At 46.7% G+C, this 12,961-nt stretch overlaps 1 protein-coding gene across 1 annotated transcript; it reads right to left on the bottom strand.

Annotated features, from left to right (window-relative positions):
- Positions 1-5,930: 5,930 nt before the first annotated feature.
- On the bottom strand, positions 5,931-7,803 carry LOC135517493 (UDP-glucuronosyltransferase 2A1-like). The gene has a single exon (XM_064941847.1). It carries the CDS (start codon positions 7,735-7,737, stop codon positions 6,145-6,147), a length of 1,593 nt encoding a protein of 530 aa, XP_064797919.1. The 5' UTR covers positions 7,738-7,803; the 3' UTR covers positions 5,931-6,144.
- Between the last annotated feature and the right edge of the window lie 5,158 nt (positions 7,804-12,961).

The following is a 12,961-nucleotide window of genomic DNA, read 5'->3' as shown; positions in this document are numbered from 1 at the left end:
AATCAGTCACTTTATAGAGAGCTGGTGTAGGTCTGTGTGTGTCTGTGTGTGTGTACACCCGTGTGTGACTGTGTGTTTACTTGGCTCTTTGAGGCTATGAGAGGGCTCCCAATGGAAAGTGAATTGGTCCAGCTATGGTCTATGAGCCCCCTGGTGCCTCTAGGCATAAGCTCTCCCAGCCAGCCCTCTATTTGGCTCACCATACTCTGCCGGCCACAGAATGGCACCGTCCACTCTAAATGCCATTGCTGTGTGTGTGTGCATGCATGTGTGTAAAGAGCAAGAGCATTAACAGTTCTGTCCTGTGCCTCAGTTCTGTTTGTGTTGTGCAGGTACTAATCCCAGTATAGCCTACTCAGGTTTTTAGCTAACACCCTTTTCTCTCTTCCCTTTTCTTGCGGGCCCCTGTTTGCAGCCTCGGCTAGCGTCTGGCTCGTGAGTCGGGAATCACAATCAATATTCCTCCCAAGAGCTGTGTCACTTTTTGCGAGTGGCTACTTCCGCAGAGGTGTGAGAGGAGCGTGAATCACGTAGCCTCCTTTCAGGCGGGGGGGAAAAAGAAGAGAAACTCAAGGACGAGCCTGAAAGAAAACACACAGCACAGGCGTATGTGGCATAACCTACGCATCCGTCATTGGAAAAGGGGAGCTTGTTGTCTCGCCCTCTCCTTCAACATCACCTCTGTGACTATGCCTGTGCCCCTACGCCAGCAAGTTTGGTGGACTGAGACTAATTGTCAAAGTTGGTATTGCAGTGTGCTTAAATACTCATCAATGGCTAGCTAACGTCAGTTCATTCATCTTTACACTAGCGTCTATGTTGCCGTCCTAGAATCAAAGTCCCCCTTTAGAATATCAGCAGTCTCCTCTCTCACAGACCACAGATGAAATAAGGCTCAGTTCCCATTCTGTTCCTTCTGACAGAACTACAAATGAGTTTCCAATCTGAGCGTGAATATGATAGTGAATCCTCCCTGAGAAGGGCCCATGGGCCCTGGTCGAAGGTAGTGTGCTATGTTGGGAATAGGGTACCATTTGCGACGCAGACAGAGAGAGTACGAGAGAGTCAGGTTACCGGATTATTAATGAAGGGGTAATTTGCAGCAGCCAGGAGGCTCTGCTGGAATGTCATGATGTTCTGGCATGTCCCTGCCTGCCCCAAACATGTAGACATAAATCATTATATCACTTCTATGTACTGCAGCGCTAGAGGGACACACACACACACACACACACACACACACACACACACACACACACACACACACACACACACACACACACACACACACACACACACACTCTCTACCACTCTCAAAGTGAAAGTATTAGAGGGAGAGAGTTTACTCTTGGAGGCAATGGCTGTGTGTCTATCTCAGTCAATTCTCAACACTCTTCAGAGCTGATGAATGTCTGTGTTTGCAGGTAATGACTCAGGAAGGAAAATTGTTATTAAACAATCGGACACATTTGGGTGATCTCTGGCATTATCCCTGCGTGTGTGTGTATGTGTGCAACAGACAGCGTGAAGGTTACGCCCCCTCACGATCTCCAACCAATTTATAAACCAGTCACTCTGCTGGCGTTACCATGGCAGCAAGGAGTTAAAGGCAAACAATTCCATTCAGGGTGGAAGGCAACCCTTTGATGAGAGGAGAGAGAAACATGGGGAGATGTGTAATACCCATCTATCCCCTGAGGAGAGATAGGATATGAAGAGGCAGTACTTTATATAATATACAAATCCCTTTATGGAGTTTCACTTTAACCTCTTACATGCACCACAAAAGATTGGTGCATGTAAGGGGGGGGGTAAATATCCAGGTGTTAACAAACACACATAGTAGGTTACATTTCCACCATGCAGAAATTCATTCCTTTCAGTGTTTGAATTGGGCTGGAACACACTGATTACGGGCACTTCTAATTTTATCCTGCTTGAGTACTGGCACCTCTTATAGAATATTGGCTTAAAATATGATGAGTACTGGCACCTAAATGTAAAAAGTACCAGCACCTATTTCTTTCCACTTCAAGCACTGATTCCTATGTGTCAAACAAAGCCTCTTTAGAATGTGCAGCACACATTACCATTAGTCAGTGTGTCAGTTGAGACAGCACAGAAATGGAAACTCCTGAAATAAAGCAACGTTGTCATTTCACAGGGGAACGACTGAGAATGGCCCTCTTCCTCCCCGTAAATCTCATTGTCTGTGTTTGTGTTCCATTTCAGAGCTGAACCAAAACTGTCTGTCATATACAGTACGCCATCTGCATGCTAAAAAAAGCGTAGTTTTCTGGTCCCATCTATTTCAAACAGCATGATATTCTACTGTATCTTTATTGGATAGTTTGTGTCTGCTTAGAATAAGACTATTCCTTAGAAGAAGAATATTCCCCTCGGAAAATAGTCCTCCTGAGACTGAAGCTGTCCTAATATGGATACTGCACATTAGTTGCATTATTTCAAAACAGGACAGAGGATTTTTTTTTTACATCATTGAATCAGTTTGATTAACCATGTTGAATTTGCGTGGTTGTTAAGTGTACCTGCCTCTTGCTCCGTGGATGAGTGGGAGCAGCTGTTGGAGGACTGTTAAGAAACAGTTTGGCAGAGATCTGGGTGAAAATCAACAGCCCGTAGATGACAAGGCAACCTGTTACAAATTCGTCAGCAGCACACAGTTCCTACTGCCGCCCAAGAATTCTCCATATTTATTCAGTTTTCCCATGGAGTTCTAAAAATGAATGGACATCATTCGACGGAGAGATACATAAGTGTCTCGGATGTATGAGTTGCACGTTTCTCCGGTATTCTATCTGTAAACAAGGAGCTGTTGGCACATAAGCCCCTGATCGCAGACTCTACTCTTGGGCTAGTTGCTTGTTTGTATGGGTAATGGGTAATGACAAAGTATTGCGCTTGATCTGAGCCTATCATTGAAATGTTGTGTGGCGCTAGCTGTGGCTGGAGTAATATTGGCAGGCGAACTGTGTGGTACTTGGCAAAGTTACTGTCACTCATTCAAATATGTGAAATAAACACAATGAGTTGGGTTAGGGGGGCGCTTTCCTCTGACTACTAATAGCCTTCCTCTGACTAAGTCTGGAAGCCTGGGGAGACTCTCGATGTGTTGTCGTTTCCACGGAGGGGAAACAGACCCTGTTGTAGTAAAACCATGGGAGTTGTTACGAAGCTCAACACAGCCATGTGCCTATCTCTGAATGACCACTTGCGAGCGTCCTTCACCACTGAGTCACTCAGTGCACACTTGTGGTCCACTGTGACAACAACCCGTTTTCCTTTCTTAGGTTCCCTACGTTTTGTCAGTTTCCCCGTCAGTTTCCCGAAGGTGGTTGTGAAAAACGCCCTACTGACAACACAGTGTTTTTGACCGACAAAACCAAACCATCCGGGTAGCAAGTCATTAAGCCTGTGCCGTCTCTCATTACTGTAATGACCATCGTTGAGCTGTGAGTGGGCTGTAACCAGGAGGCAGATAGTTGTTTTGTTAAATGGGTGGAATGAGCAGGAATGTCCTCAGCCACTATATTTTGACTCATTAAAGTGGTGAGGGCCTTATTAGCACTAGTTTATTATCTGTACCTGGGGGAATGGCCTCCTCCCGTCCTCCCTGGAAACGCTATACCGTATATACAGTATACGCTACACGGAGTGTACAAAACATTAAGAACACCTGCTCTTTCCATGACATAGACTGACCAGGTGAATCGAGGCGAAAGCTATGATCCCTTGCTGAAGTCACTTGTTAAATCCACTTCAAATCAGTGAATATGAAGGGGAGGAGACAGGTGAAAGGAAGGATGTTTAAGCCTTGAGACAACTGAGACATGGATTGTGTACGTGTGCCATTTAGAGGGTGAATGGGCAAGACAAAATATTCAAGTGCCTTTGGTATGGTAGTAGGTAACTGCAGCACTGCTGTTTTTGTTTTGCGCTTAACATTTTCACGTGTGTATCAAGAATGGTTCACCACCCAAAGGACATCCAGCCAACATGACACAACTGTGGGAAGCATTGGAGTCAACATGGGTCAGCATCCCTGTGGAACTCTTTCGACACCTTGAGGAGCAACTCAATATTAGGAGGATGTTCCTAACGTTTGGTAAACTCAGGACCCGCCATTCCTTTTTTCACATCATTTTTCACAGGACATCTAATAAATTGTGTGTATGGTGTAGGCTTACCTTGAGGTGACATTTTGATAGCCGTGTAATTCTCTCTCGGACAAGGTGAGTTTTATCAATATATTCGCCTCAATTGACAACAACAAACAAGTGCAAAGCTTATTATTGATAATAGTTACCTTGTCCGAGGGATTTGCGCAGTTATCAAAACGTCACGCCAGGGTAAGCCTACACGAAGCAGGCCTTATATGAAGTAGTTCTAAATTTCCAGTTGGAAAAATGAATGGTGAAAAAATGATTGGTTTTTATGACTCATACTGTGGTACTTAATATCGTATGCTCTGTAATAAATATAATTGAAGTACTATATGTAAAATGCAGAATATGACGCTGGTCTCCCTGATTAAGAGGCTCACATAATAGCCAAACAATTATGTGTTTATTTTTTTTCAAGTGTAGCCAACGGCTCAACATTTCTACTTGGAGTGAGTCACTGTATGTTTTCATGTTTTTTTTGTTGTTGTTGATGCCCTTCCCGACAGTTCCAGTGCCACTTAGGCAATTAGTCATCTTTAGTATGCAGTGTGCTCCATCTCCACCTACTCAATCATCAACACAGGCAATTATGTTCAATGGAATCGGAAGCAGCAGACGAGCTGCCGGAGATGATAGAAAGTGGTGTGAGAGGTGTGCTGCTGAGCTTCCCTCTGCATTAGTCAAGCCTGTGGGCTGCTTAGTACGCACATTATTAAGGGCTTAGCGAAGAGGATTACTAATTCAAATCAATACCTCCTGAATGTGAGCTCTTTCAGAATCGTAGTCTTTAATGTTTTGATACAGGAAATCATTAGAGGTCTTCTGAGGAGGGTTTACCCTCACGTGGGCTTAACGAGTGGAAGGGGTTTTCTATAGCTAGAGTATGTCAAAGATTAGAGTATGGATTTTAGGGTTTCTAAACCTCTGACTCATTCTAGGTCTTGCGGCTGAATAAGAACTGGACACAGGGGTTAATCCCGGTTCATGCTACTCAATACAGGTCAGAATTTCCCTCTTGTTGTTGTGAACATGCTGCGAACACACACATACACACATACACGCACACACACATAGGCTGCAGGTACGCCTAGCGATTAGAGCATTGGGCCAGTAACCGAAAGGTCGCTAGTTCAAATTCCCGACAAGGTGAAAAAATCTGTCGGATGTGCATTTGAACAAGGCACTTAACCCTAATTGCTCCATTATGGCAGACCCTGGCAGTGACCCCATTCTCCGAAAGTAACAATTTACAATTTACACATGAGTAGGAAATAGGACACGTAGAAGCAAACGCCCACACACAAAGGCCAGTATCCCACCTCGAGGCAGAAATTCCAAATGTCACCAGCTGAAGTTTATAACTCTATTCAAAGGTCAGAGACTTGTTTGCCGGGTCAATGTTCAATTTTAGCCCTGCCACATGATACTGCGGTTTCAAACCAGACACAAAACACACTGTCCAGTCTGAGACTGTCAGCATGGCCAAGTCTATATGATGACTCAGTGTGGGGGGGATTTCTTGTGTTTAATTGAGCAACTTGGTGTATTAGTGGAGTGTTCGCCGGCTCATTGAGCCCCATTTATTATGGTCTTTCCCACTCCCACCTCTCTGCTGTCTGTTTATTTTCTTTCCCTCTTAACTACCCTCTCTCCTTCCGTAAAATCTATTGTTTTCTCTTGTGTCTGTTGTGCAAGGATCTTGAGTTGTAATAGGTTACTTAAAAATGACAAGAATTCTAGACAATGTTACAGAAGGACATTTTAAGCCATTACTTAATTCTATTAATATCAAGCCTATCAATTTCAATAACATCAAGAAAGGGATAAAGTCAAATGGAAATGAACTGAGTAATCTGAGAAAAATGTACAGTGTAAGACTATAAAGCCTGGTCTCAACACTTTACAAGGAGAAAGGCATTTAAGGACAGAAAAATATGGAAGTTTCCTGGTGTTGAACCTGTCACTCTGTCTTCCGTTTAGACTTTGCTCCATAACAGCACCTCCGGACACAGAAGAGGCATGTTTTGATGAAGAGGAGGGTGAGCAGCATCACGATGGCCAGTAGGAAAGCGAACACGTCCAGGCTGTGGTACTGGTACCAGGTGAGCTCGTGGGCCTGGACCCTCAGATGCTTGGCACCTTTATTCCTCATGGTGAACTCTATCCAGAACACTGCCTCATCCTTGGGACTGATGGGCCTGTCATGGTGGATCTTGGACAACCTCAAGGCGTTCTCCTTATACGACGGCTCGTTGATCACAGTGTTGAGTCCATCCACCAGATCCTGGGTTTTCATGGTGTTGAAGTTCATGATGACCGCGGCCCCCTTGGCCTTCATGTGGACCATGTTGTCTGGCTGGTCAGCGAACATAGGAATTCCCACCATGGGGACTCCGTGATAGATGGCCTCATAGATACCGTTGGTTCCACCGTGGGTGATGAAGGCTCTGGTCTTGGGGTGACCCAGCAGGTCGTTCTGCGGGATCCAGTCCAAGACTCTGGTGTTGGGGGCCAGGGTCTCAGGCTTCTCCCCACTGAGCCTCCACAGGACCTTCTGAGGAATCTGCCCCAGGGCTGAGGCGATCATGTTCCCTTTCTCTGTGGTGAGGTTCTTGATCATGGAGCCGAGGGTGAACACCACAATGCCGTCATCTCCAGAGCTCTGCACAAACTCCTCCATGTCCTCTGGTAAGGGCTTGGCAGGCTTGCAGTGGATTCCCCCCACAAACTTGAAGTTAGGGAGGAAAGGACGAGGGTAGTCAAAGTCCCAGTATGTCCGGATCAGCCACAAGTCAGCTTGGCCCATCACCTCACAATAGGTTGATGGCTTCCCTCGAATCTCACTGTAGTAGGCGTCTATGTCTTGCCAATAACCGTATGCCATCATGTCCTGGGACGCATAGAAGAGGAAGTTCAACAGTCTTTCAGTGAAGCTCATTTCGTCGGTTAACTTGATCATGGCACCAGGGACAAAGGATGGTGGAGAAGGCAGCTGCCCACAGAGCCTCTCCCACATGTGGGCAATAGAGAAACGCAGGGTGTAGACCAAAGGAATGCCCAGATCCTCAGCCACCAGGTCACTACAGGCGTAGATTGGGTCGGATAACAGAACATCATACTTGGCCTCTCTCAGTTTCCTCATGACGGTCTCTGACCTCAGCAGTCCGTCACATATCTGGATGGTAAACTTGAATTCTCTTTTTACAATATGATACCCCTTCCAATGGATTTGCAAGTAGCTAAGGTGGTCTATCTCGTACATGTGAAAGTGGATGAACTCCTCAAAGAAATCGTTCATCTGTTGCATTGAGATGGAGACGTTGAATGGTTCGTAGCTGAAGCGAGCCTTTTCCGTGGGGTCCATGTATACAGAGGCACTCTGCACCAGCACTGTAACACTGTGTCCTCTGTCAATCAGAGTCTCCAGTATAGGCTTGAGGTTGATCCAGTGACTGCCTTCAGTATGCCAAACTAATATGTTTCCACAGTTTGCACTCCCTATGATACATAACTGTGCGATCACAAACACAGAGATATGCCGTGTCAGCTTCATCGTGACTGTGTGGAAGCGAGTTGAAAACCACCTTTTAAAACACTTTCCAAAGTCAACCAATCATTAACTGAAGTTGAACTCTGTATTGCAGTACTATAGAGTATTCCTCCTGTCACATAAAACCAGATAAGCGAGCCACCGCCTTGATCTTTCGGTGTGAAGGGTAAAGGCAAGCACACAGACAGTAACCCTGCTTTTTCTGCTTGTCCCTACCCAGAGTCAAGCAGCTAGCTGCTTGTAAGCCCTGCCAGCAACACACTGTTCAGTCATAATAGGTACCAGTGCGATTTAAATCTTACAGAGGCGTCGGCAGCAGAATGGTAATCTCCCCCAAATCCTGGACAGGAATGTAGGCCCATGAAATAAGTCAGGAGAGTTTTGTTATGGCAGAGGGGATAAACAAATGGGCTGAGGCACTCTGTATTTGCCCCAAATGGCACCCTATCCCCTTTATAGAGCACTACTTTTGATGAGAGCTCGATGGGCCTTGGTCAAAAGTAGATTAGGGTTTTCTATGCATTTGCATGGTGGTTTGGTGGATTCTGTGATATTGATTTACTGACATTATTAGCAGACATTTACAAAATATAAGATACATAAGAGTGCATTAAATAAGAGGATATTAACATGGTTGCATTGACATGCACAGACAGTGAGTTGCAGGCAGGATGAGGTAGCAGCTGCAACGTGACAGGTGAGATTGCAACTCTACTTGTGTCACGGGTTTCTTCTTCCTCCTCTGGGGAGGAGTAGGAGAGATCGGACCAATGTGCAGCTTGGTAAGTGTCCATTTTAGTTTATTAAACTGAACACTAAAGAAAACAAAATAACAAAGTGAATGATACAAACGAAAACCGAAACAGTCCTGAAATGCGAAACAAACATTACAACAGGAAACAATCACCCACAACTCAAAGGTGAAACCAGGCTACCTAACTATGGTTCTCAATCAGGGACAACGATTGATAGTTGCCTCTGATTGAGAACCATACCAGGCCAAACACAGAAACCCAAATTATAGAAAAAGGAACATAGACTGCCCACCCAAACTCATGCCCTGACCATACTAAAGCAAAGACAAAACAAAGGAACTAAGGTCAGAACGTGACAGAATCCCCCCCCCTAAAGGTGCGGACTCTGGCCGCAAAACGTGAACCTATAGGGGAGGGTCTAGGTGGGCGTCTGTCCGCGGTGGCGGCTCTGGCGCGGGACGTGGACCCCACTCCACCATAGTTTTTGTCCGCCTCTTCACCGGCCTCTGTGGCCTATTTAGAGTGGCGACCCTCGCTGCCGACCTCGGACTGGGGACCCTAGCCCTGGGTCCCGAATGGACAGGAGATTCCGGCAGCACCGGATGGACGGGAGACTCCGGCAGCTTGGGAGTGAAGGGCGATTCCGGCAGCGCCGGAGTGAAGGGCGATTCCGGCAGCGCCGGAGTGACGGGCGATTCTGGCAGCTCCTGACTGACGGGCGGCTCTGGCAGCTCCTGACTGACCGGCGGCTCTGGCAGCTCCTGACTGACCGGCGGCTCTGGCAGCTCCTGACTGACCGGCGGCTCTGGCAGCTCCTGACTGACCGGCGGCTCTGGCAGCTCCTGACTGACGGGAGACTCTGGCAGCTCCGGACAGACGGGAGACTCTGGCAGCTCAGGACAGACGGGAGACTCTGGCAGCTCAGGACAGACGGGAGACTCTGGCAGCTCAGGACAGACGGGAGACTCTGGCAGCTCAGGACAGACGGGAGACTCTGGCAGCTCAGGACAGACGGGAGACTCTGGCAGCTCAGGACAGACGGGAGACTCTGGCAGCTCAGGACAGACGGGAGACTCTGGCAGCTCAGGACAGACGGGAGCACTTGTAGGGAGGAGATGGAGAGACAGCCTGGTGCGGGGGCTGCCACCGGAGGCCTGGTGCATGGAGGAGGCACCGGATAGACCGGACTGTGGAGGTGCACTGGAGGTCTCGAGCACCGCGCCTGCCCAACCCTACCTGGCTGGATGCTCCCCATAGCCAGGCCAGTGCGGCGAGGTGGATTCGACCACATTGGGCTGTGCTGGCGAACCGAGGACACCATGCGTAGGACTGGTGCTATGTACCCTGGCCAGATGCACTGAGCCGGCTTCATGGCACCTGGCACGATGCCCACTCTAGCCCAGCCGATACAAGGTGCTGCTATGTACTGCACCGGGCTATGACTGCGCACCGGGGACACTGTGCGCCTCACGACATAACACGGTGCCTGCCCGGTCCACCTCTCTCCACGGTAAGCACAGGGAGTTGGCGCAGGTCTCCTACCTGACATAGCCACACTCCCCGTGTGCACCCCAATACATTTTTGGGGCTGCCTCTCGTCCCAGCCGCGCTGCCGTGCTGCCTCCTCATATCGCCGCCTCTCCGCTTTCGCTGCCTCCAGCTCAGCCTTGGGGCGGTGATATTCCCCAGCCTGTGCCCAGGGTCCTTTGTCGTCCAAAATCTCCTCCCATGTCCAGGAGTCTGGAGATCGCTGCTGCTGCCCGTTACCACGCTGCTTGGTCCTTTGGTGGTGGGTGATTCTGTCACGCTCGTCATTGGGAAATAGAGAGGAGGACCAAGGTGCAGCGTGGTAAGTATTCATATACTCTTTTAATGAAAACGAATACTCTAACAAAAACAACAAAACACGTGAACGAAACTAAAACAGCTCTGAACGGTGAAATACCAACACAGAACAGAAAATAAACACCCACCCACCCAAAAGTAGGTAGGTATGGTTCTCAATCAGGGACAACGATTGACAGCTGCCTCTGATTGAGAACCATACCAGGCCAAACACAGAAATCCCAAATTATAGAAAAAGGAACATAGACTTCCCACCTCAACTCACGCCCTGACCATACTAAAACAAAGACAAAACAAAGGAACTAAGGTCAGAACGTGTCAACCTGCTTTAACTTCCCTGGCAGGAAACTGTGCGACCGGGAATTGCTTCAGCCTGATAGTGAGGAGGAGAGGGGAGGAAAACAGGAGCAGGATGGTGGAGAATGCTCACAGCTGGGATCAAAAAACAGGATCAGATGGATAATGGCTCACAGGTGGGTGAATATGGACTAGCCCAGGTGGAAAAGCTGTTCCACTCTAAAGTTATCGGATACACCTGGAGCTGAGTGACTCTCTCTCAGGCTGGTGGAAAAATACTTCATAGGGTTAGTTGAATAGTTGAAAAAATGTCTAAATGTATTGCAAAAAGCAAACATCTGCCTCAACATACTTCTAGACAATTTGTGTGTGCATAGAAATCAGAACACAGTGTTTCATTTACATGACAGCCTCTGTCTTACCTCAGGTACCTACAGCTCGTAACAAAGGAGCTAATTGTTCAATTTCCTGTAAGAAGTAACAACACTAACAAATAGCCAACAATTATGAAGAATAATTGTAACAAACGATCCCCTGAAAAGACCCGTTTAGGATTCATAAATCAATTCTGCCTTGCTGTCAATGCAGTTGCGATCCATTGACCCATTCAATTGTTACAAGTGTGACATTTCGAGGAAGAGAGTTCACACAGCGTTTAAAGCACCCCCCCCCCCCTGAAAAAAGTCCCTCAAATGCCAGCATTCCACTGTGAAGCTAATCTATTCCCTGACAAACAAGAGTTCTGAATGTCGCTGCACACTGCACACACACGTGCACACGCACATTACTGCTACTCCTTCTGCAGGAGGCATGTGATGGGGAGAGAGGGACAATAAACGTTATTGTGCCTAGTTATCACACTGTTCCCCAGTGGGCCTATGAGAGCTCTCATGCTGGGAAAATCCCTATCGGGCACAAACATGCTTTAAAAAAGGTAGGACATGTAGACCTATACTCATTATGGTTGAAGATTACTGTGACTGTAAGTGATACTGGTGCGTTGGTGTGTGTTTAAAGAACAGCACACGCTGTACATGTCACGGCTAAAGAGGAGGTGTAGCAGGGATCGGACCAATACGCAGCGTGGTAGGTGTCCATAGTTGTTTTTAATGAATAAACCAAAACACTAACCGAAACGTGATTAACCGAAACGTGATTAACCGAAACGTGATTAACCGAAACGTGATTAACCGAAACGTGATTAACCGAAACGTGATTAACCGAAACAGTCCCGTGTGGCACAAACACTGACACAGGAAACAATCACCCACAAAGTACCCACAGAATATGGCTGCCTAAATATGGTTCCCAATCAGAGACAACGATTGACAGCTGCCTCTAATTGCGAACCAATCTAGGCAACCACAGACATACACTATACCTAGAAAGGGACAGCCCCATAAACATACAAAAAACCCTAGACAAGACAAAAACACATACATCACCCATGTCACACCCTGACCTAACCAAAATAGCAAGGAAAACAAAGAATACTAAGGTCAGGGTGTGACAGTACATGTACCAGTAATGAGTCCTATGTTCCTCGCTGAATGCTGGAAAAACACCTGTAAGAAGCAGCCTCAAATGTATTAAGGGCCAAATAATGCATCGTTGGTCGGAAAACATGTTCTCTTTCTTCCATGTATGACGAGGAGCTTGTTGCAATTCTGCTTTAGATCTGCTTAACAGTATTCATCTGCCGATGGTCTGAAGCTGAGCTCAGGCTGCAGTGACTCAGCATGATTAGATAGATGATTAGATAGATTTGCTGATCCACAAGGAACCATTAAACATTGATAACCATAAGTGACCATTCACTTCTAAAAGTCTAAGTCTTTAGGGGGGGGTCTACTAAGCTATTGTTTTTAGATGGTCATACCATGGATAATTTATCTATTTGATTTTGAATTTTAGGATCCCTGTAGGTATCAAAAAATACATAAATATAGAATTTGGCCTTTACTACTATAGCCCATAGAAACGCGTTGAATAACACATTCATAAATTGAAAAAATAAATCATTAGGAATAAGGTTTTGAAGTTTCTTTCCTTAATCTAGGAGAAATAAGAAAGCTAAGGAAATATTTGTGTTTTTTGGACACCCACTTAACCCCATTTCTGTTGTTGGCACAAAACTACCCTTTCTACTTTTTTAAACTGGTACCGGTTACCTTCAGACGAGTTCCATGACGCTACAGACAGAAGTTGGCACATCGGTGGTACCGACTTCAGATGTACCACCGATGGGGCTTGTGGGGGTCGTAGAGCAAAACAGAGAACACCATCACGAGAATCTCATCTTTCCATAGACTGAAGGCCAAACTGTTCGG

The sequence above is a fragment of the Oncorhynchus masou genome, chromosome 28 (genome assembly GCF_036934945.1).
Source record: "Oncorhynchus masou masou isolate Uvic2021 chromosome 28, UVic_Omas_1.1, whole genome shotgun sequence".
Taxonomy (NCBI): domain Eukaryota; kingdom Metazoa; phylum Chordata; class Actinopteri; order Salmoniformes; family Salmonidae; genus Oncorhynchus; species Oncorhynchus masou.
This window is presented reverse-complemented; position numbering and strand designations above follow the sequence as displayed.